This window comes from Aphidius gifuensis, linkage group LG4 (assembly GCF_014905175.1).
Source record: "Aphidius gifuensis isolate YNYX2018 linkage group LG4, ASM1490517v1, whole genome shotgun sequence".
In the NCBI taxonomy this organism is placed as follows: domain Eukaryota; kingdom Metazoa; phylum Arthropoda; class Insecta; order Hymenoptera; family Braconidae; genus Aphidius; species Aphidius gifuensis.
Genome location: NC_057791.1, coordinates 19,665,755 through 19,687,536, shown reverse-complemented (window position 1 = coordinate 19,687,536; position 21,782 = coordinate 19,665,755). Strand labels below are relative to the sequence as shown.

Sequence of the window (21,782 nt, the reverse complement as noted above, 5' to 3'; positions counted from 1 at the left end):
ATCAAAATAATAGCAACATAATCACCAAGAAATGTTTGAATCTGTAATGAAAAAAAAAAAATAACAATAAGATTAAATTGTTTGTTGAAAACAAGAAATAAAAATATATACAAAACAAACAAGTCATTTTATATTTACCGTTCGAATATCATCAAAATAGACGGGTGACCTGATTGCACTGATTCTCATATACTCATAGACATAATGTATAAGATAAATGGAATAAGAAATTCTACTCAATGGTAAAAATATTGGCAGTGATAAAACTGTACTTATAACACCACCAAAACCATGTATTGATGCATAAATAATCCAACAAATACCACAAGCCCATGTGTGTCTTGCAAAACCAGCATAAAAAGCTTCCCACCAATTAATAAATTTATAATCAACTTGAAATATACGATAACTAAATATACAAAATGAAAATGCAAGTACAGTCATGATCCAACCAAACCAAACAAATATTAATGATGGTTTTTTATTATTTTTTTTAGCAATTTCATAGCCAACATAAATTCCAATGAGCCAAGGTCCAGCTCTTGTATAACTAACGATATAATAATTTTCCATCATATCAAGAATTCCGCTGATATTTGCAACAGTAAATGCACCACCAGAATACTCATTTTTAACTGAAACAATTGCTGGTATAATAATTGACGCAACAAATAATCCAGCAAGTATTGTTAGTCCAATCTTTGGACGTTTTGCCAGTGGATAAAGTATAAATGGTGATAGCCAAAAAAGTTGCATATCAACAGCCAAGTACCACGTATGACCAAGACAATTCTGTAAAAATATATATAGAAAAAAAAATTTATTTAACATCATAACTAGTTAATAATAATATTTTTTACCATTGTAGAAGATCCTTGATAATTTTGTACATATAACAATAATGCCCACCACTTGTTGGCACATGCATTTTCTTGTATTACAATATTATTTTCCCAAAGTGCACCAGATCCCATTCTTCGACAAATAAATATCATAAATAATAATAGCACACCAACAGGTGGTGTTAATCTCCAGTATCTATGAATATAATACATTATTGGATTAAATTTTCTTCCTTTCCATATTTCTTTCATAAATAAATATGACGTTAAAAATCCACTTATTGCAAAAAATGTATCAACACTAAATGGTGCAATGAGTACATAAATTCCAGCCCATGAATGTGTGTAATTAATAAATTCAGCTTGATTAATTGTTGCACTCATCATTAATAAAAAATACTCATGTCCAAGAACAACCCATGACATACTGAAAAATCTTATTCCTTGTATTGCTGGTAAATTACCAGATGGTACTTTCATACTGAGTATTTTTTTAGCATTATTGTACATTGAAAAATTTGAAATAATTTGTGATGATAAATTATCAGCGTGTTTTGTTGATGTTGATTGTTGATAAACATCACATATTGTTATAATAATTAGAATTATTAAAAAAACAACAAAACAAATGATTACTATGATTGCACCAACACTCCAAGGTTCTGAATCAATTTGGGAACATTTGACACTTGTCACTGTTGGTGTTATCTGTAATTCACGTGGTACCATGTCAGTTAAAGATGACAATGATTCTTTTATCATACCTGCTTCACATGTATCAGGTAGACATATTGATAATGATACAAAAATTGATGCACCTGTATTTTGTTCTCGTACATTGACAGTATACATGCAATGTCTACCTTGTATTGATTCATCATCTTTTTGAATTTTAATTGAATGACACTCATCCCACATTCCTAAATCTTTTAAATTACCTTTTAAAATACCAGATGGTATTTTTGATGATGAATCCAACATTTTCAATGCCCATGATTCAAATTTTCGTGTATCATTTGATAATTTTTTTAAATGAATATTACACTTTGTATTGTTAATTGTTATTTTATTATTTATTTCACTATTTATCATTGAGTTTAATAAATTTTGTGGCTTGATGAAATTAATTGTATTTATTAATTTATTATATTCAATATTGCTTGATGATGAAGTATCATTTTTACACGCAACAAAATTTATCAGGGATACCAAGAACAACCGAAACATCCACGAATCCATTTTCTCAACGAATAACACAAATGAACATGACTTGGACAATTTTATAGATGACAAGATGATGATACAAGATAAGAGTGATTTTTAAATCACAATCAGTCAATGGAATTTATTTATTCGAGAAGGGGAATACTGGACTGATCAATCAAAGATTGTTTCTTATGAAAAATATATTTTATTAAAAGTTTTTCTTTAAATAAATTTATCAATAAAATAATGTCTTTATTAATTTAAAAATATATTATATTTTTTTTTTGTTACAATTGGTTATTTATTTTGTCTTTGAATCTTTTTAAATTTCAAGGAATTGATTTGATTGGTCATGTTTACCCATCATAAATTAACGGAGCTTGCCACGAGTGTAAAAGTACACATGCAAAAGATATCATATCTTTAAAGTGTTATTTTGCAATGATAAAATAATATGAAAATTAAAATAATCATCATCATACGAATCATGATATAGCGAAATTGAATTTTTTTTTTATTTTTTTAATTTTTTTTCGCAAGAAAACAAGTTCAACTTTCTTTTAAAGAAAGGTGATATGTACAAAATGAAAGTAATTTTTACGTTCCGTATTTTTTCTAATTGCAAGAAAAATTGTTGATGAAATATTCACAGTCAAGTACAGTCTGATCAATCGAGTCGACGTATTCAATAAATACTGAGACTTAATTTATTATTAAATATATAATATTCAATTGTTTTTGTGTTTTAATAATGCTTAGTGTTATTTTAGTTGGATTTTGTTTAGTCGTTTATTATTATTTAATTTGTAATTATAATTATTGGAAAAATAAACGTGTACCAGGACCAAAGCCATGTCTTCTCTTTGGCAATACAAAAGATCCAACTCTGTTGAAGCTGACAATTGGTGAAAGTTTGATGAATATTTATCAAGCTTATGATGGATCACCGTTTGTTGGTATATATGAAATGAGAAGCCCGGTACTTTTATTAAGAGATCCAGATCTTATCAAGCAAGTTTTAATCAAAGACTTCTCACATTTTCAAGGTAATACAAATTTTTTTTTTTTATCAAATCATGACAAATTTATAAAAAAAACAAACAGATTCATTTTATCAGCAATTTATTTTTATCAACCAATCTATTTTTATCAACCAAAGTTACATTTTAAATAACAATAAATGCTTATTATTATTTTTTTAATTTTCTTAACATTATAGTGTAGATAAAACAAATATTAATTTTTATTTTTTTTTCGTATTAATACATTAGAATAATTTCGATTATTATTTGAAAATTTATTTTGTTGAATTGCTTCGTTACTATTTTGAATTTCTACTGTTGATGGAGTTGTTGTTATTTTTATTTCATCATTTTTTCTTGATCCAAAAATCATCCAAACCACTTGATAGATTTAGCCGATGGTTCATTATTTTTTCCTGCAATTTTATATCCAGTATAATCACCAAGAAGCCATGGTCCAGCTCTGTTATAACTATTCATATAAAAATTCATAATCATATCAATATATCCAGCGTTATCAGCAAGTGAATATACTTTGAGAAAATTCATTTTTAACTGTTAAAATTATCGGTAATTTTATTGATGCTATTATAAATCCAGCAAGTACATATTGTCATTTCAATTTTTGAACGTTATGATAATGGATAAAGTATCAATGGTGACATTAAAAAAAAATGCATATCAACAGCTAAATACCAAGTGTGACCAAAGATCAGCGTGTTTGTCAGACAAAGTCATTTTGTCATAACAAATTTTTTCATTCCAATAATATTATTTAATAATAAGTTAAAAATAATATTTAATTAAATTTTTCCAGGTCGTGGAATTGTCATGAATGAAAGTAATGATCCACTTTGTGCAAATATTGTTAACTTAAGTGGACCCAGATGGCGAGTATTAAGAACAAAGCTCTCACCAGCTTTTACATCATCAAAAATTCATAAAATGTTTGATCTTATTATTGAGTCATCAAATAAATACAAGGTATAACTAATTTATAATTAAAAAACAATTTTATTTTTAAATATGAATTATGTTTTTTTCTGTTTTAACAGAAATTTGTTGAAAAATATGCTGACAATAATGAGGCTGTTGAATTTCGTGATTTATCAGCAAAATTTGCAACAGATGTTATAAGTTCATGTTGTTTTGGTCTTGAAACAAATTCAATTCAAAATATAGATTCTGAATTTCGAAAAATATGTAAACACGTATTGGATCCATCGATGTCTATAAGTTTTAAAAGAATAATCAGATGGTACATGCCTTGGGTATTTAGTCGTTTAAAAATTACAATGACACCATTAATTGTGACAAATTATTTTATGAAAATTGTCAAGGAAATAATAAAACACAGAGAAACAAACAACTTATATCGTCATGATATGATGCAACTATTGATCCAGCTAAAAAATAAGGAAAAAATAAAAGAAGATATTGGAGATAGTGATGAACAGAGTAGCGAGATCAATGACCCAAAGAATCCAGATATCAGTAAGTCCAATAACTATCATCTAGCTCAAATTATATTTAATCAAGTATACTCTTATCATTGTTTCAGCTATCAATGAAGAAATGATTGCAGCACAAGCCTATATATTTTTTTTAGCTGGGTAAAGTCAAGATGTCTAGCTATATTTTTTAAAAACATTTATAATAATTTATTAATAATATTTCAATAGATATGAGACATCATCAACAACAATGAGCTTTGCCATGTATGAAATATCAAAAAATCCAAAAATTCAACAACGATTAGTCAATGAAATTGATGATGTCATTGCCAAGCATGGATCAATGACGTACCAGGCAATTTTAGAAATGGAATATCTCGATTGTGTTATTCGTGGTAATTGTCGATTATCAATTGTCTTTAATAATCAAAATAAAACGTGTAAAAAAATTGGTTATCAATTGGTCAATACTTTCGATAAGTTATCAAGTGATAAAATAATCTTGGTCTGACTGTTTTATAAATGATTCCAATCGGTGTTTGAACTAAATAAATCGACAGATAAATATTACAAAATATTATTTTAAAATTATAAATTATATAACGTATTATTTACTGTTTTGTTATTGTTTTTTTTTTTCGATTGATTTATTGATTAATGTATTTTTCATTTGTATTTTTTTTAGAGACACTAAGGATGCATACACCAGTTGGAGTAACTCCTCGTATTTGTAACAAGCCTTATAAAATACCTGGCACTGATGTTGTCATTGAAAAAGGCATCAAGGTACTCATACCAATTCATGCTATTCATCATGATCCAAATATATATCCAAATCCATCGACATTTAATCCAGATAGATTTGAAAATAAAAAGCTGCGTGATAATTGTACATTTTTACCATTTGGTGAAGGACCAAGAATTTGCATTGGAATAAAATTTGCATTTGCACAAATTAAAGCTGGTCTTGTGACAATATTACAAAATTATGAAATATTTCCAAGTGATAAAATGAATTTAAAAATTAAATATGATCCAACTGCAAATATTCTTACTGCTTCTTCTGGTATTTGGATCAACATTCGTCGACGATCAATTGTTGAATAAAAAAAAAAAACAAATTATGTTAATGAAAATATACAAAAATATATCTTGAAAATTTTTTTATTCAGATTAATACATATAAATTGTAAAAATAATTAATTTTTATAATAAAAAACAATAAATCTACTTTTAACTCTGTAAAACAATTGAAATTTCCCGCCATTTATTTGAATTCCCGTTTTAAATATGGCTGAATCTCTCTCTCTCTTTCTCTCTCATCGATCTCTCACACACATTGTTGTCACGTAAAAAAAAAATAAAAATAAAAAACAAGAGAAAAACAACAGTAAGAAATAATGCATTGTTAAATAACCTGTGTGAAAATAAAAACGAACAAGTGAATAAACAGGTAAATAAATAATATAATTAATTGTTATTTATAAATAAATATAATAATGTTATTAATTAAGTTTTAATGTTATTATTAATGATAGATATATTTGATCGTTATGTTATTTTGACACATTGTTTGACATTCAACCAATGGCGTCTTACTAATAATACAAAAAATAAGCAGCATCATTCTCTCAATTTATTTGTTTACATATTAATTAACTCTTACTCATTTGTTTTATTTTTAGAGGCTGAATTATTTTATTAAATTTAATAATAGTGACGTTAAAAAATGGGGCTGTTTAATCTCAGATGGAATAATCATGTCTCAAATGTACTTCAGGTAATAATTATCAATATTATCAATCATTAATTAATTTATTAATGATGAAATAAAAACACGTATTACATGATGATAATTGATTGATATATTTGTTTTGTTTTTTAAATTTATTTAGATGTTTATTGAACATTATTCATCTGAATCATTTGTTGATGTTACATTGTCTTGTGAAGGGCGTTTCATCAAAGCTCACAAAATGATTTTATCAGCGTGTAGTCCATACTTTCAGGTAATATATTATTCATCTTTAAATTTCATTTTTATATATTTTAATTGAATTATTTGTTGTTGAATGTAGGAGTTGTTTTTAAATCACGATGCAAAGCATCCAATGATTATTTTTTATGGAATGAAATATGATGATCTTCAAAGCATCATATCATTTATGTATAATGGAGAAATTGAAGTTGAAGAAAGTGATCTTGGTGATTTACTTGCTGTTGCTGAGACTCTTCAGGTCAAAGGATTATGCAATATGAGAGATAATAATGAAATTACAAATACTCAGGCACAAAATTTAGAACAACAACAGCATCAAAAACAAAAAAAAAATGATAAAACAATTGATCCAGTTATACCAAGTTTAAAAAATTTAAAAAAGCGTGAAATGATTCCCGATTTGGTAAGCTAATTTAATATTTTATTATCATATTTTAATTTTTTGTTTAACAAATAATTAACTTGATTTGTTTTCTTTTATATTTAAGAGTGATATTGAAGAGGAAAAAATAAATTCATCTAGTAAAAAAAAAGTATGTTTTGAACGAAATAAAAATGAATCAAGACAAGTTGATGATCAAGCATTATATCAAAATGACATTGAAGAAATAAAAGAGCCAAAAAAAAATATTGAAAAAAAAAAAACTAAAACAAATCAACCAAAAATAATAAGTGATACAAATTTTACTGAAAAAATAAGAAGACCACCAAATGCATTTATGGTATTTGCAAATGAATGGAGACGTAAATTGGCATTTAAATATCCTGGTAATAGTAATACTGAAATATCAGTAAGACTTGGAGTAATGTGGAAGAGTCTTGATGATGAATCAAAAACTTCGTACTATGCATTGGCTAAACAATTAAATGAGGTAAATTAAAAACATAAATATTATCTGATATTTCAAACTTAAACTTATACATGATTTTAATTTATAATTTTAGGAGCACAAAAAAAAATATCCCGGATATTTTTATAGTCCAAAAGAAGCAAGAATGAGAAAACATCTACGACAGGATCTTATGCTGGGTAGGTGTATTCCTCAACCTGCAAAGGTAATTTAAAAATTTTAAAAAAAATCGTACTCATAATCCAGGTGATTAATATTATAAATAAATAATTATAATTTATTTATAAACTCATAAATAGACATTTAATTATAACAAAAAAAAAGCAATAATAATAATAATTACGAATTGAAAATTTTTAAATAAAAAAAAAAGAATTTATATATATTAAATACTAAAAAAAATTAATGTTTTATATTTAATCGTAAAATTAATAATAAATGTTTTAGTAAATAATTTAGGATTGTAATTTTTTAATAAAATATAATAACAATAATTTAGCTAATGAATGAATATTTTTTTTTCCTCAACAAGTTTAGATATTATAAAAGAAAAAATTAGTAAATAATGTAGATGAGTCATTTTTTGTATGAAAAAAAAATTGATTAGCAATTAAATGTGGATTAAAAGAAATAATAAGTTATTAATAATCATTTTCAGGACGTTGATGCACTTGGACTTGTTTTTCTAAATGGTACTGATAATCAGGATTCAGCTGAAAAAAAATCCCAAGACTGATAAGGAAAGATACAAATTAATAACTAAAATTAAAGCAATTTAATTTACAACTTAAATTAAAATGACAAAATATAATTTTTAAAATGATTTTTATATAAAAAAAAAATAACTGCGATATTGATTTTTATCAATAATCAAATTTATTTATTTCTTTTTTGTTGAGATTTTCTTTTTTTTCTATTTGTATACATTTTTTTTTATATATATTTCATTTAACATTATTATTAATAATTAAATTTTTATGATTTATTTAATATTATTATTATTATTATTGTATTTTGAATTAAACGGAAGCAAAAAGTTTACGTGCAGTAATTATTATTAATGTACATTGTTTTTTAATTGGAATTTTATTTTTTTTTTTTAAATTCCAGTTATTCAATTGAAATTAGTTTGTTTTTTTTTTTTTCGTTTGTATAAACTAAAATCATATTTTAATTATTAAGTAGAGCACTATTTCTTCGGCCTTAATGATTTAATTTTTTTTTTTTGAAGTGACTCATGCTTGAGTCATGTCAGTTTATTTAATACTATCAAATAAAATTATTTATTTCTTTTTTTAATTTTTGTTTAATAAATTATTCACATTTTTAAATTTTCATTGTTCAATGAGTGATATGCAATTTATTAAAGAGAAAATAACACTAACTGACTACTTAACTTGAAAATTAATTAAAAAACAAAAATGAGATTATACAGTATATAAATAAAATCAGCAAAATTTGTTAGCTAGTCATAAGTAAAAAATAAAAATTAACATTTGTCTCGAAATATATATTTTGTTCCCATTGAATTTTTTAAATATATTAAGTCTTAATTATTGCAGTTGAAAAAAAACAAATATCATTGCTAAATTATTATTCATTAAAACGTAAAATATAAATTTATTATTTTGTGAATTTAATCAAAAATTATAAATATTACAATGCCTTTGGTAAATTAATGTAAATCCTAGCGAATGTTTTTTTATTTTTCTGTTTTATTTTTATTTTTTTTACACCTAAAGTTTACGTTACAATTAATAAGTATCTAAATGGTCTAATTTAGCATGAACACGAGGACATATTCTTATATATATTTATATATTTATATGTAAATAAATATCATTACTGCAATAAAAGAAAGGCGTAAGTATAATTTTTAGAAAAAAAAAATGGAATAAAAATACCAGAAACAAAGACATACGCCTTTTATTTATTGAAAAAAAAAAAATATCTAAAAATAAGACTTATGCATTTCTTTTATCACAACAATGATATATTAATTTTTTTATTATTTATTTATTTATTAATATAAAAAACAAGGTATAATTTTAAATACCTCAAGAGGGCATAAATTTGATCAAGAATACTTTTGAGATTCGCAAGATAATATCAAGCTCGTTAAATTAAAAAAAAAAAAGATCTTAATTAGTGGTCTGGAAGTTGAATAATCGAAAAAAATAAATTCCTTTAATTATAATAATAAAAAAGGAAAACAATTATCGATATTACAATTATTGCCTTGACTAGACATCTTCCGATGATGCAACAACCAAATTAAATATTATATTGATTTTCAGATCATGTGCCTATTTTCATCATCAAACTATGGCACAATGGATTAATCAATGAATAAATTCATGTGCGCTTAGTTGTTAATATAATTATACAAAAAAAAAAAGATAATAAAATTATTTCCCTGAAGTGCACAAAAATTTATAGCTAAAAAATTAAAACGCGAATATTAAGAAGGAATTTAATTAATGAATTATTATAAATTTTATTTTTGATTAATGTTTGGATTGTCTTCCACGAAATAAAGTAGTTGCTTCCTAATATGCTCTCACTGAAGCCAGGTAACCAGGTATGGAATAAGGGCCAGTTCATCTAGCTATCAAAGTATTATATTATTATTAATTTTAAATTTTGTATTAAACTGTTATTGCTGGCCTTAATTCCTTACTGACAACATAAAATTTATGTTTTTTACCAAATAAACCCCAAATAACAGCAACATTTTCAATGATTAAATTAAATGGAATTGTTGCTAATGCACCACATATACAAAAAATATATCTTGATAAACCAAAACGAGATAATGAAAATGATTTGATGACACCAAATATATACATGTATATGCCAATAGCAACAACAAATGCACAAATAACATCAACAAATTGAGGACAATTTATTGGACATAAACCATTTAAAATAAGATTTGATGCTGATAATGGCATTGTTACCCATGAATAACATGATATACCGAGTAATAATTTTTTTTGTATTGGTATTGCTTTTGAATGTACAACAAGAAGAATTCCTTGAATCCAACGTTTACGTTGTTGTACAAAATCAAAAAATGTAAATGGTGATTTTTCCCACATTTCACCTTCAATAAAATTAAATGAATAACCCATTGTATATGCTTTCATTGCAAAAAAACAATCTTCAGCAACAGAACCATCAAGACCATTGTCATAAGACACTTGTCGTTCAGCAGACATCTGAAAAAAAAATAAATAATATAAAACAAATTATTAAAATATTTATTGACTCTTGAGACTTGAATAAATAAAATAAATTTTTTTGCTTTTTTTGATTATAAAATAAATCTCAAGTACTACTGTACATAATGTCTGATAAATTGAGCAAATAAAATTGACAACAAATGATTATAATGTCAATATGATTATCTAATCAACTTGAATAAACATAAATTGATAAAAAATAAATTAAATATTACCTGTGTTACAACAAATGATCCTTTCCAACTGAATAATGGTTTATGAAACATTGTAAATTGTAATCTTAATTTACCCATATCATCAGCAACTCTAAAACTATCAGCAAGTGTTGTTATCCAATTAACAACACCTTCATTTGCATATGTTATTAAACCTTGTCCAAATTGATGTTTACCATCAAGTGTAAAATTAAGTATACCACGTATTGAATTTTCAGTTAATAATGTTTCTTCATCAAGATGTACAATCCAATCATTATCAGCAAGTTCATTGACATTATTTTCAAGACAATATTGTAATGCACGTGCTTTAAATAATGCACCAGTACTTGTTTTATATGATGTTGGTACAACAACTTCTCTTAATCTTCTTTGTGATGTTAGTCCAATTGGTTTATCACTAACAACTTCAATTTGAAAATTTTCAAGACCAGCTTCAAGACATTTATTCATATTTCTCAATACATTATCTTTAACAAGTTCTGGATAATCACCACGTGTTACAACACGTATACAAATAAATGGTGCTAATAGTGGTGAACCTTTTAATGATACTTTATCAGGAAATGCATTAAACAATACTAATCCAAAAAAATTAAATAATACTTGTGGTATTGATAAAAATGTTAATGCACGTAAAAGATATAATAATGTTGTACCAATTATTCCATAATCAGCCAATGGATTTATTTCAGCTTTTGGAGCATCTGAGAATGACAATGCACCAGATACATATTCAAATATCACAATCACCAGTGCCAACAGGCAACAGTGTAATATGTGTTTCGTTATGCTGTTTAGCATGTTTTTTCTATATTCTGTAAAATAAATATATTTTATATTAAAAACAACACCATATGATGGTTATGTTATTAGGTTGATGATAACAAGTGGGCGTAACTTAATGTTTACTTGTACAAAATTATATTCAACAATAAATACAAACTTTTAATCATGTGACAAACTTAATGACTCATTGATTTTACAAAAATTTAACATGACAGTTTTCATTGGTAATTTGTTTATTTAGTAAATAAATAAATAAACATTTTTTAAACTTGTTTATTTACCATGAAATAATTTAAACAAGGTGCAAAAAAACGTATCGAATTTAATCATTTTAACAAGGTCATAACACAACCTGCATCGTGACTTAAATAGTTACGTAAATAAAAATAGAAAAAAAAAAACATACAACTTGTATGGAAGCTTATCAAAAGTTTTTTTTTTTTTTTTGCATTATTTTTGTTTGAATGATTTGTTGGTGAATTTTGTTTGACAAGAGTATGTATGTGTGGTGAAACTATAATTATTAAAATACATAAAGTTTTTTGTAATTGCTTTTAAAAACAACAACTAGATATAATTGTTGATTAATTATTAATTGTAGTTTGTTGTTTTTTTTTTTTTTTTACTATTTAGCTGGGTCAAGAGCATCGTGGGCGAGTTTATTGAATTAATAAATAATATTTTATTTACCTTAATTTGTGACACAGGTTTATTGTCACCCGTGTGGATTAATAATTACGTCCTTCTTCCTGCTCCACCTTGAATAGTCGAATTGACAAATAACCAAATAATCAAACAGTTTGGATTTTGATTTATGCCCTTTTTTTTTTTGGGTGGAGGCACACACAAACACGACGCCTTGGGAAGAAGGGAAGAGAGAAAAACACGCGGAGTTGACACAAAAAAAAAAAAAAAAAAAATTAAACAAGGGGGCCAAGGGAAGTTGATGATGAAACACTAATGACTGGCGCTGATGGTCAAAGTCCAAAATGTTATTTATTTAAATTAGAATACTTTCTTTAAAAAAATAAGAGAGATAAGAGAAAAAACATTTAAAAAATTAATCATCAATGATTCATCATACACAAAAGGCTTCTCTCAAAAAAATATTTACATCTCCAATAAATTTTCTACATAAAAAACAAATTTACAAAAAAATTCCAGGAAATAAAAATAGTTTTTGTCATGATTACTTTTAACATAGGTCATTATTATTATTATTATATTTAATTACAAGAGGAAAGTATTTACATTAGTTTGAATATTTATGAATTAAATTATTAATTTTTTTTTGTCTAATTAATCATGCTGCATGTGATTTGTGGTAAGCAGGGTGATATCTCGAAAAGGCCAAACTTTGCAAATAGCTCTGGACCTAACAAGACCTTCTGGAATTGGACCATATAATCTAGAATCAGCTGAGTTACTATTGTTATCGCCCTCAAGCCAGATATGTCCTTTTGGTACCTGGATAAATAATTTAATTTAATTATAATAATTAAACATGAAAATCAATAAGCAAATGATCATTCGAATGATTTAATTTACCACATATGTTGTAAATCCATGGCGTACTTTTTCACCCTCAGTTGCTGTTATTCTTTTGCAAATATGTTGACGAGGATTTGATGGAGATTTTGCTATGATAATATCATTTTTTTTTAGTCTATGTAGTCTTGGTGAAATGTGCTCTGTAAAGAGTATGTCATTGCTGATAATTGTTGGCTCCATTGAAGGACCAGTACACTGAAAATTAATATCATGAAAATTAAAAATAAATTATTAATCGAAGTTAAATTTTTATATTATTTTTTTCGGAGTAATTTAATTATTTAAATAATTTTAATATACAGTTAGATGGCAGTACATGTAGCTTCCAGTTTTTTTTTATAATTTAATTTTATTTTGACAGATTAACATTGATCTAACCTCAAAACGATATGCATCTATATTTGTATGATTAAATTATAATTAAAATAAATGACAGGTATAAATTAACTTACAACAATAAAATCACCACCATACTCTAGAACACAATGTGTCACACAAACATATTTAATTGCAGTTCCAATTCCACTAAGAAAGCCTAAAACAGCTCGTTGAAACATCCTCTAAAATCAACAACTATTTGCTAATTATTAAATTATTTTAAATAATTATTAGCATCAAATTGTATGGCCTGACTAAAGATAATAATAAACTCTTTTTTTCGTCACAAATTGCAAATGTATATATAAATTTCGTCATTTGTTTTTTTTTTGTAAATGTAAATAACAAATGACAAGGTCAAGAACACTAAAGACTTCATAAGATTGGCAAATAAATTTCGAATATTTCGCGGTAAATAAAAAAAGCTCAAGATGGCGTATTATTTTGTACAAAGTTTGTTTATATTTCAACAGAGGAGCTATCAAATTTATATTACCGATAAAAAAAAAATAAATATAAATAAAAGTGGTGGTGGATGCATGCATATATAAAAAAAGAAAAGAAATATTTTTTCTCTCTGCCAGACAGCCACAGCAAGATACTTTTATGTTATTATATTTATAATTCATATTTTATTCTCTCGAGTCATCCGATAATTCAGTACCGAATAAAAAATAATTTCAACAAAAAAACGCGGTCAAGTTTTTTTTTTTTTTGATTAAAAAGACAAACGGTTTTATTATTAAAACAAATATATTCAAAATTAAAGTCATTTACTTGTCATCATCACCATCATCATCGTTAATCATCATCAACATCATTGTGCGGCTAATAAATTAATAAACTCATTTGCAAAATGTTTTGATTAATTCAATTGTGTATTTTATTTATTTATTTTTATTTGTTTATTTATAAAAAACAAAGAAAAATATTTATTTAAAGCTTGTCAACCAACGTGTTATTGAACAGGTGAGTTTTATGATATTAAAATAATAATATTTATTCATTTTATTAAACAATAAAAATATACTCAAATATAAAATCTAATAATAATCATGATGGTCATGATGGTAGTCCACCTAGAGGCCCACCTATATTAGCAATCAAAAGACTGGAATTTTTTAAAATCCTTTTTTTTTTATTCTTTTTCTTTTTTTTCGGTCGTCAAGGTTACAATTTTTTTTTATTTTTCATTCTCATCATAAGATATTCATTTTAGCTTCTTAATATTTTGCCTCATGTTATAAATTTATTGCTGGACTTTGATTTAATAATTTACTCTAAAAATAAATTATTCTATTGTTAATCAATTTATCAATTATCATGAATTTTGGCTTCTCTATTAAAGCCTAGTGAGTTTGGTTAGTTGGTCGATTAGCCCACCGAAAAGAATTATAAAAAATAATATTTTAATATTTAATAAATTATAAGATAATGAAAAATAATTCATCAATAGTATTCTGACTGATAAGCAACACTCGCTAGATCCAGCTAATCTTTTTTTTTTATTTAATTTTTTTTATTTTAACTTTGAGATAAATGTTACTCCGGCTTACTTGATATCAGTTGGTGTTCAGCACCAAAGCCCACATAAAATTATTTAAAAGGTTAAGGATCCATTTTATAATTTATATTATTATATTTTTATTTAGATATTAATTATTTTATCTGTTACAGAAAAATAAACATTCAAGATGGGACGTTACTCCGGCAAAAAATGTCGTTTAATAACGATGATTTGTATGTCCTCCACTGTTTTCTTTGTGGAAATAGTAGTTGGTTATATGTCAAATTCAATGTCACTTATTGCGGATAGTTTTCACATGTTATCAGATGTTGCTGCGCTTATTGTGGCACTTTTATCAGTAAAGGTAACAAGAAAAAAGATTATAAATTGTATTATATATGCTGCAAAAAAACGTATGAATTTATTATGATTATTGTTGTGTTTGTGTTTATTAATAGATGTCTCCAAAAAAATGGTCAAAAAATACATTTGGCTGGGCAAGAGCTGAAGTTCTAGGTGCCTTGGTCAATGCTGTTTTTCTTGTTGCCTTATGCTTCAGTATAACTGTTGAAGCAGTCAAAAGATTTATTGAAGTTGAAGAAATTCATGAAGCTGAAATGTTATTAGGCACAGGTTTTTTGGGTCTTGCTGTTAATGTCATTGGAGTATGTCTTTTTTGGGGTAAATATCAATACATTTATCAACAAATAAACATCTTGACTCAAAAATAGATAATAATTTTAAAACCAAAGACAATAAAATCACTGATACATTCTTGCTGTAATACCCTTAACCTCATTAATTGATCAACAAATCATTTTCATTAAAGATAATTTAAACAAAAAAAAAAGCAAGCAAATGAATCATCAAGAATTTATATATTAATTTGTTTTATTACAGAGCACGGAGGATTGGGTCATGGACACTCACATGGTATGTCACGAAGTCACAAAAGACTAAGCACACTTGTTTCTGATGAACTTAATGAAAATGATGAAACATATTCATCACCACAAAAAAAATCACATGGACATTCACACGATGCAAGTCAAATGAATATGCGAGGTGCACTTTTACATACAATATCTGATTTACTTGGATCTGTCATCGTTATTATTTCTGCAACTGTTATAAGCTATACTAATTGGCAATACAGATTTTATATTGATCCAGCACTAAGTTTGATTCTTGTTATTTTAATTCTTCAATCAGTTTGGCCATTACTCAGAGAATCAGCTCTTATTTTACTTCAAACTGTTCCAACACACATTCAGGTTTGTTTTCATTTTAATTTATCTATCAAACAATCTGCAAGGGTCTTGTATTAAATTTTTTTCATGTCATACACATTTTCGTGAGCTTGCCGGGTATATAAGTCTTAAGTTGTGATTCCATGACGTCATGACTTATTAAAAATTTTATTTTTACATCTTCAAAACGGTCAATTAAGGAAAAAAAAAACTAAAAATATCTTTGTTATATTGATCATTGCCCTTTTCAATAAGTCCATCTGCGACTTGATAGAAAAATAGCTATAAAATATGGAAAAAACGAGGTACAATTGTTAAGAAATATATGGCCATGTTTCTAGAATATTTCAGGGGGAGGTAGTAGGAGGAGTTCTAATGTTAATAGATAATAAATAATATCGATGCCAACTTTGAGAAAATAAAATTTTCATTTTTCAATCGGCCATGTAAAATACTTATTGAATATTTGATAAAATTGATAAAATTTTCTAACCACAAAACATTTATTGGAATTCATTGAGCCATTAATTTATCAAGTATTTTTTTTTTTTATAAATTAATAATAACGTGAAAACAGCAACAACGTCGCGTTATTATAATGTCGGCTAACTTTTTATTAAACATGTTGTGTGTATGAGTTAGCGCCTGTGTGGGCTGCGCACATATGATTTTAGCTGCGGTCATATATTTTTCAAAAAACAACATAAGACTAATAAGCATTGATTTAATTGTTTATTAATTTAAAGGTTGATGAAATACAACAAAGATTACTGGAAAATATCGATGGTGTTCTTGCCGTTCATGAATTTCATGTTTGGCAATTGGCTGGTGATCGAATCATAGCATCAGCACATATACGTTGTCGTAATTTATCTGAGTACATGAAAATTGCTGAACAAGTTAAAAACTTTTTCCACAATGAAGGCATACATTCAACAACAATTCAACCTGAATTTATCGAGGTAGAATAAATTAATCACTATTAATTTAATATCACATTAAAGCGTCAATTTAATTAATTTATTTTTTTTCTTTTTAATTACAGTATCATTCAAACAGCGAAATAAAAGAAACACCAACTGAAGATTGTGTACTTGATTGTCCAAAAACAGACAAATCATGTAATCAAGCAACTTGTTGTGGTCCATCAAAACAGGTGAAACTATATTTAAATATATATCATAATAATTATATAATCCAAGTACCTTATTCATCCTTTTTTTCATCACCAATATGCATAGTACTATTTGAAGAAACATATTAATTCCTCTCAATCACAATCACAATGTTTTGGTCATTGTTTAAGTGTCGTTAAATCAGAGTCAATCACAATTATAGGTAATTGACTATAACAAATCACATACCATTCAATTAAATCATCATTTCATCAATTAATTTTAATTTTATATTTACAAACAAAATAATAAAAATACATTTAAATTTATAATATAAAATTATTTTATTTTATAGGGCCGTGAAACTCCATCACCTGGTGAAACACCATTAATGTGCCGACAAAGAAATAGTCGTGCAAATACATCAGCAACTGGTGTTGATCCACAAGAAATGAATGAAATGGAACGTGGACATTTATTACCATCACCATTACCATTATCAACACATCATTCCGTCCAACTTGGTCAGCCAGCAACACCTCCACCAATTGGTTGGTTTGCAAATCCAGAAACAACAATAAATACACTTGATTAATTTACATAAATACCTTTTTTATCTTAAACGTAAATTTTTATTAATTGCGTTTATCAAAAAAAAATAAGCTTCTACCTCGAGTTGTCTATGAATCAAGTGGTAAAAAAAATTATGTAAGTTTTTTTTTAAGCATGTGCAAGTTGGTCTGATGATCTTTTTTTATTTTAATTAAACAGCTGCAATGGCAGTTAGGTAGATATTTAGAAAAAAGAAAAAAAAACTGTACAAAGAAATTTAATTTTCAGCGCTAAAAATTAGTAATAGTTTTTAATTTTTTTTTTCGAAATATTGAGATATATTTTTTCAGTATCGATCGACTGCCAAAGGCACTTAATACCAAACTGAGTAAAAATTAGATCGAAACTCATTGAAATAATTCGAATCATCGAATGATTTTTTTTTTTTTTTTGTTTTTTTTTTTAATCATCGAATTATAAATTTTGCTACTGATATTTTTTAGCGTTACACTTTGAGTGTCTGTGACATTATATGGTAGATTACTTAGCAATTTTATTTTTATTCTATTTTTTTTTTTTTTTAAATAACGTATAGTGAAGAAAATGAAAAAAGAAAAAAAATATATTGGAGTTATTTGCTTCATAAATTCGTAAGTTTAATATAGATTATAATAAAACGAATAAATTTTTAAATCATTTATGTAAGACTTGATAGAGTGAGAAAAGGCAATCACATGATATTTGCTTCCTTTAATTTAGCTACTAATTTTATTTAAAGCATCAAAAACAAATAATAATTTTTTAAAAATAATTAACCATCAAAGAATAATGTGGTTTTGTTTTCAGTATTTATTCATCTAGACTGAAGCTTGAAACAATTCAAGATAATTTTTTTTTTATTATTTTACTCTAAATTAACGAAAAGAAAGAAAAAAGAAACTTTTATGTTAAAAATATTAATTTTTTTTTTTTTTCAACAAGAATTATTTTACCGAAGAGCATCATAATCAGTGGCACACTAAGTAGCCTTAACAAACCACTAACAATTAATAAAAAAAATTTAAAAATTATAATATTATATAGAAAAAAAAATTGCCTATTTTGTAAATTTTTTCATGATAATCTCTAGTTAATTTGTATGATGAAAAAATGGGAGAGTGCAAATGTTGAAATAACGATGATAATTATCACACACAAATGTTACTAATAATATTTACTATTAAAAATTAATTAAAAAAAATTATGTGACACTGCCAACAGCAAGTGATTGAATGAAAAAAAAAATTTTTTTAAACAATTATTATAATTGAAATGATTTTAGATAAATTAGAAAAACAAAGCATCATCATTTACATTGCTGTTGCGTTAAACATAAATAATTTATAATAAATATTCCATATGCTTTTTCATTTTATTATTTTCAGTAAAAAAAAATCAACATTTAAAATTCTAGATAGAAAAAGTGTACATAAAGAATGAGCGATAAATGAAAAAAAAAATTAAATGAATATTTATAAGCCAATGTTATGAACAACATGAAAAAAAAATTAATAAATAAATACAAATTTTATCCTTTCAGTTTTGAGTATAATGAGATTTATAATTTTTTTTTTGTACGATGTGATTTTTGTTGATTAAAACAGTATGTTTGTTTACATGCCCATTTGTTGAGTGATCCACGGTAAAAAGTTGAAGACGTTCACGTATACACCTGTTGAAAAAATTGAAATAAATAAATAAATAATTCATTGCTAAAATAATACAGAATTAATAATGATAATTTTTTTTAAATTAAATAATATTCACCTGGTACACCACCGGAAGCACATCCAATTCCCCACGCGACCAGGCCAACAACCTGCCATGCTCCGTTGCCACCTTGGCAAACAAGAGGTGCTCCTCCATCGCCCTAATTTTTAATAAATTAATTATCATTGTTAAATAATAAAACACTTTCACAAATTACATTTATTATTTAATTTTATTACCGTGCATGCATCTTTTCCAACTTCACCACCAGCACATATAAAACTATTTCTATCTAAATTAAAAAATTGTCCAAGTCGTGTTGATCGAAGACGAGTTTCACAGCTTGCTTGATCGACAATTGGTACATCAACTTCTTTTAAAATTGCCTGATAATTACCATTGAATGCATTTTTACCCCATCCAGTTACCCAGCATCTTTAATTAATAAATCGTAATATTATTTATTGAATAATTTTCGACTAGTTTATTAGCAAATTACCTTGTTCCAGTTGCCGGTGATGATGTTGGAAAACATGCTGTATTAATATTTGGACTTGTTGATATCGGAACTGATGAAGTTAGTCGAATAATTGCAACATCATTTTGAAGATTTTGAGAATTAAAATTTGGATGAATTACAATGCTCGCTGGACGATAATCACGGTATGGATTTGGTTCAGTTGTTGCTGTTCCATCCCATTCACCCATTCGTAAAATTATATTCCCACTTCTTCTCAATTATTATTAACAAATGAAAATAATTTATTTTATGCATGGTTATTTAATTTATCTTAATAATGTTGTTGTCTTTTTTTTTTTGTAACTTACGTGTAAGTGTAGACTTTGTGTGCTGCTGTGAGAACATAGTCTGGACTCAGTAATACTCCAGATCCTAAATAAACATCATTCAAATCGAGAATAGCAACTTGCCAAGGATAAGATCCAAATTGTGCAACTCCAGTTGGTTGAACTGGTGCATTTGTTATTTTTCTAATGCCACATCCAGATTGAATATTTCCTGAAACTCCGCAACACCAAACTTGACCAGATGAACAACTTTGTTGACCCTTCATAGTAAAAAAACAAAAAAATATTTAAAAATGTTGAGGAAATGAATTATTTTTGATATATTTAATTGAAAATTAATAAATACTTGATTGACAATTCTGATGTCGATACCAGTTGGTCCAAAATTACATGTACCCACAGCAACACATCGACAATTACCTTGAGCTGGTGGATTTGGTTTAGGTGCTGTTGCTAAATGAAAAAAATTTGGATAATGTTTTATGTGTTGTATTATTTTATCAAATAGAAAATAATTTTTTTTTAAATTTCTACTTGTTGGTCCAGTAAAAACAATTCCAGATGATGACTGTGCCAATATTCCACCAACAAACATCAACAATGATACAATACTAAACCACATCATGATGACCAAAAAATAAATAACAAAATTATAATATTTAACTCGTCGTGATGTTGAATTGTTGAAATGTAAAACAACTTTGACGATAAAATATACTCAACACTCGATATTTATAACAAAATTTAATTACCAGTCATCAAATCGTTCAAAAAAAAATTATTGTCACGTTTATTTTTGTCAATTGATGACAATAAAGTGTGAAATAAAAAAAAAGCGTAATAAAATTATTATTTAAAAAGAATAACAAAACTTATTAACTCGAACATCCAGCCGCGAAATGAATAATGACAAGCAACGATGGCCTTCTAGACTTGGAGTTTCCCCAGTTGAACAAAACATGGAACCCTGAGTTTGTCATAACGATCACAAAATCATAAAAAACCGTGTCACATCATGAAAAACGTCAAATAAATTACTTCCGATTATGATTTCTGATAATACATACATTTTTTAATTTTAATGTTTCTTGTTTTTTTTTTTTTTATCATTCATTGGGTATATTTTTAATTATTTTAACATTCATAAAATAAATTTATCAATACAATTTTAAAAACTAATTAAAAATAAAAATAAGTTATCTTTGATTAATTTGATAAGATGATCCGCAGTGAGTTAGATAACAAAATAT

General features: G+C 25.8%; 7 protein-coding genes across 10 annotated transcripts in view; 3 read left to right on the top strand and 4 right to left on the bottom strand.

Moving 5' to 3' along the window:
* LOC122855524 (nose resistant to fluoxetine protein 6-like) overlaps positions 1-2,101 on the bottom strand; it is a 2,513-nt gene extending 412 nt beyond the window's left edge. Inside the window, exons 1-3 of the mRNA XM_044156953.1 lie at positions 861-2,101; positions 139-792; positions 1-41 (exon numbers count right to left, since the gene is read on the bottom strand). The exon at positions 1-41 is cut by the window's left edge and continues 412 nt beyond it. Coding sequence (XP_044012888.1) covers positions 1-41; positions 139-792; positions 861-2,081 — 1,916 coding nt within the window. The 5' untranslated portion in view covers positions 2,082-2,101. The remainder of the gene's footprint in view (positions 42-138; positions 793-860) is intronic.
* A 500-nt stretch (positions 2,102-2,601) lies between these two features.
* LOC122855525 (cytochrome P450 6k1-like) lies at positions 2,602-5,652 on the top strand. Its single transcript, XM_044156955.1, has 6 exons — positions 2,602-3,094; positions 3,888-4,054; positions 4,126-4,564; positions 4,632-4,683; positions 4,753-4,919; positions 5,210-5,652. Exons 1-6 carry the CDS (start codon positions 2,800-2,802, stop codon positions 5,629-5,631), a joined length of 1,542 nt encoding a protein of 513 aa, XP_044012890.1. The 5' UTR covers positions 2,602-2,799; the 3' UTR covers positions 5,632-5,652.
* Positions 5,653-5,867: 215 nt separating this feature from the next.
* On the top strand, positions 5,868-9,253 carry LOC122855521 (protein tramtrack, alpha isoform-like). Of its 2 annotated transcripts, none has more exons than XM_044156950.1 (7): positions 5,868-5,977; positions 6,210-6,304; positions 6,420-6,533; positions 6,603-6,926; positions 7,012-7,395; positions 7,469-7,579; positions 8,033-9,253. In XM_044156950.1, the coding sequence occupies exons 2-7, from the start codon at positions 6,254-6,256 to the stop codon at positions 8,108-8,110; spliced, it is 1,062 nt and encodes a 353-aa protein (XP_044012885.1). In that variant the 5' UTR covers positions 5,868-5,977; positions 6,210-6,253; the 3' UTR covers positions 8,111-9,253. The 2 variants fall into 2 exon arrangements, with proteins under 2 accessions (XP_044012885.1, XP_044012886.1); XM_044156951.1 differs by having other exon boundaries at positions 7,469-7,553; positions 8,033-8,145.
* LOC122855520 (beta-1,4-mannosyltransferase egh) lies at positions 8,493-12,552 on the bottom strand. The gene is made up of 3 exons (XM_044156949.1): positions 12,314-12,552; positions 10,835-11,652; positions 8,493-10,595 (listed from the first exon to the last, which is right to left on the bottom strand). The coding sequence occupies exons 2-3, from the start codon at positions 11,636-11,638 to the stop codon at positions 10,023-10,025; spliced, it is 1,377 nt and encodes a 458-aa protein (XP_044012884.1). The 5' UTR covers positions 11,639-11,652; positions 12,314-12,552; the 3' UTR covers positions 8,493-10,022.
* A 260-nt stretch (positions 12,553-12,812) lies between these two features.
* On the bottom strand, positions 12,813-13,974 carry LOC122855518 (mitochondrial inner membrane protease subunit 1). The gene is made up of 3 exons (XM_044156947.1): positions 13,627-13,974; positions 13,172-13,369; positions 12,813-13,090 (listed from the first exon to the last, which is right to left on the bottom strand). Exons 1-3 carry the CDS (start codon positions 13,729-13,731, stop codon positions 12,923-12,925), a joined length of 471 nt encoding a protein of 156 aa, XP_044012882.1. The 5' UTR covers positions 13,732-13,974; the 3' UTR covers positions 12,813-12,922.
* Positions 13,975-14,057: 83 nt separating this feature from the next.
* Positions 14,058-18,705, top strand: LOC122855513 (zinc transporter 1). Of its 2 annotated transcripts, none has more exons than XM_044156939.1 (7): positions 14,058-14,521; positions 15,230-15,423; positions 15,518-15,740; positions 15,960-16,333; positions 17,056-17,271; positions 17,355-17,465; positions 17,780-18,705. In XM_044156939.1, the coding sequence occupies exons 2-7, from the start codon at positions 15,247-15,249 to the stop codon at positions 18,017-18,019; spliced, it is 1,341 nt and encodes a 446-aa protein (XP_044012874.1). In that variant the 5' UTR covers positions 14,058-14,521; positions 15,230-15,246; the 3' UTR covers positions 18,020-18,705. The 2 variants fall into 2 exon arrangements, with proteins under 2 accessions (XP_044012874.1, XP_044012875.1); XM_044156940.1 differs by lacking the exon at positions 14,058-14,521 and adding an exon at positions 14,715-15,159.
* Positions 18,706-18,810: 105 nt separating this feature from the next.
* LOC122855514 (phenoloxidase-activating factor 2-like) lies at positions 18,811-21,460 on the bottom strand. Of its 2 annotated transcripts, XM_044156942.1 has the most exons (7): positions 21,067-21,460; positions 20,879-20,985; positions 20,554-20,792; positions 20,225-20,455; positions 19,965-20,160; positions 19,783-19,885; positions 18,811-19,687 (listed from the first exon to the last, which is right to left on the bottom strand). In XM_044156942.1, the coding sequence occupies exons 1-7, from the start codon at positions 21,155-21,157 to the stop codon at positions 19,629-19,631; spliced, it is 1,026 nt and encodes a 341-aa protein (XP_044012877.1). In that variant the 5' UTR covers positions 21,158-21,460; the 3' UTR covers positions 18,811-19,628. The 2 variants fall into 2 exon arrangements, with proteins under 2 accessions (XP_044012877.1, XP_044012876.1); XM_044156941.1 differs by having other exon boundaries at positions 20,879-21,164.
* Between the last annotated feature and the right edge of the window lie 322 nt (positions 21,461-21,782).

Coding starts and splice junctions, on each gene's coding strand:
- LOC122855518 (XM_044156947.1), bottom strand. CDS start 13,731: ATGTTTCAACGAGCTGTTTTAGGCTTTCTTAGTGGAATTGGAACTGCA. Junction 13,370..13,626: donor ATGGTGGTGATTTTATTGTT/GTAAGTTAATTT, acceptor ATTAATTTTCAG/TGTACTGGTCCTTCAATGGA. Junction 13,091..13,171: donor ATGGATTTACAACATATGTG/GTAAATTAAATC, acceptor TTATTTATCCAG/GTACCAAAAGGACATATCTG.
- LOC122855520 (XM_044156949.1), bottom strand. CDS start 11,638: ATGCTAAACAGCATAACGAAACACATATTACACTGTTGCCTGTTGGCA. Junction 10,596..10,834: donor GATCATTTGTTGTAACACAG/GTAATATTTAAT, acceptor TTTTTTTTTCAG/ATGTCTGCTGAACGACAAGT.
- LOC122855513 (XM_044156939.1), top strand. CDS start 15,247: ATGGGACGTTACTCCGGCAAAAAATGTCGTTTAATAACGATGATTTGT. Junction 16,334..17,055: donor CTGTTCCAACACACATTCAG/GTTTGTTTTCAT, acceptor ATTAATTTAAAG/GTTGATGAAATACAACAAAG. Junction 17,272..17,354: donor TTCAACCTGAATTTATCGAG/GTAGAATAAATT, acceptor TTTTAATTACAG/TATCATTCAAACAGCGAAAT.
- LOC122855521 (XM_044156950.1), top strand. CDS start 6,254: ATGGGGCTGTTTAATCTCAGATGGAATAATCATGTCTCAAATGTACTT. Junction 6,927..7,011: donor GTGAAATGATTCCCGATTTG/GTAAGCTAATTT, acceptor TTTATATTTAAG/AGTGATATTGAAGAGGAAAA. Junction 7,580..8,032: donor GTATTCCTCAACCTGCAAAG/GTAATTTAAAAA, acceptor AATCATTTTCAG/GACGTTGATGCACTTGGACT.
- LOC122855525 (XM_044156955.1), top strand. CDS start 2,800: ATGCTTAGTGTTATTTTAGTTGGATTTTGTTTAGTCGTTTATTATTAT. Junction 3,095..3,887: donor AGACTTCTCACATTTTCAAG/GTAATACAAATT, acceptor AAATTTTTCCAG/GTCGTGGAATTGTCATGAAT. Junction 4,684..4,752: donor TATATATTTTTTTTAGCTGG/GTAAAGTCAAGA, acceptor ATATTTCAATAG/ATATGAGACATCATCAACAA.
- LOC122855514 (XM_044156941.1), bottom strand. CDS start 21,157: ATGATGTGGTTTAGTATTGTATCATTGTTGATGTTTGTTGGTGGAATA. Junction 20,456..20,553: donor CACAAAGTCTACACTTACAC/GTAAGTTACAAA, acceptor ATAATTGAGAAG/AAGTGGGAATATAATTTTAC. Junction 20,161..20,224: donor TCACCGGCAACTGGAACAAG/GTAATTTGCTAA, acceptor TATTAATTAAAG/ATGCTGGGTAACTGGATGGG.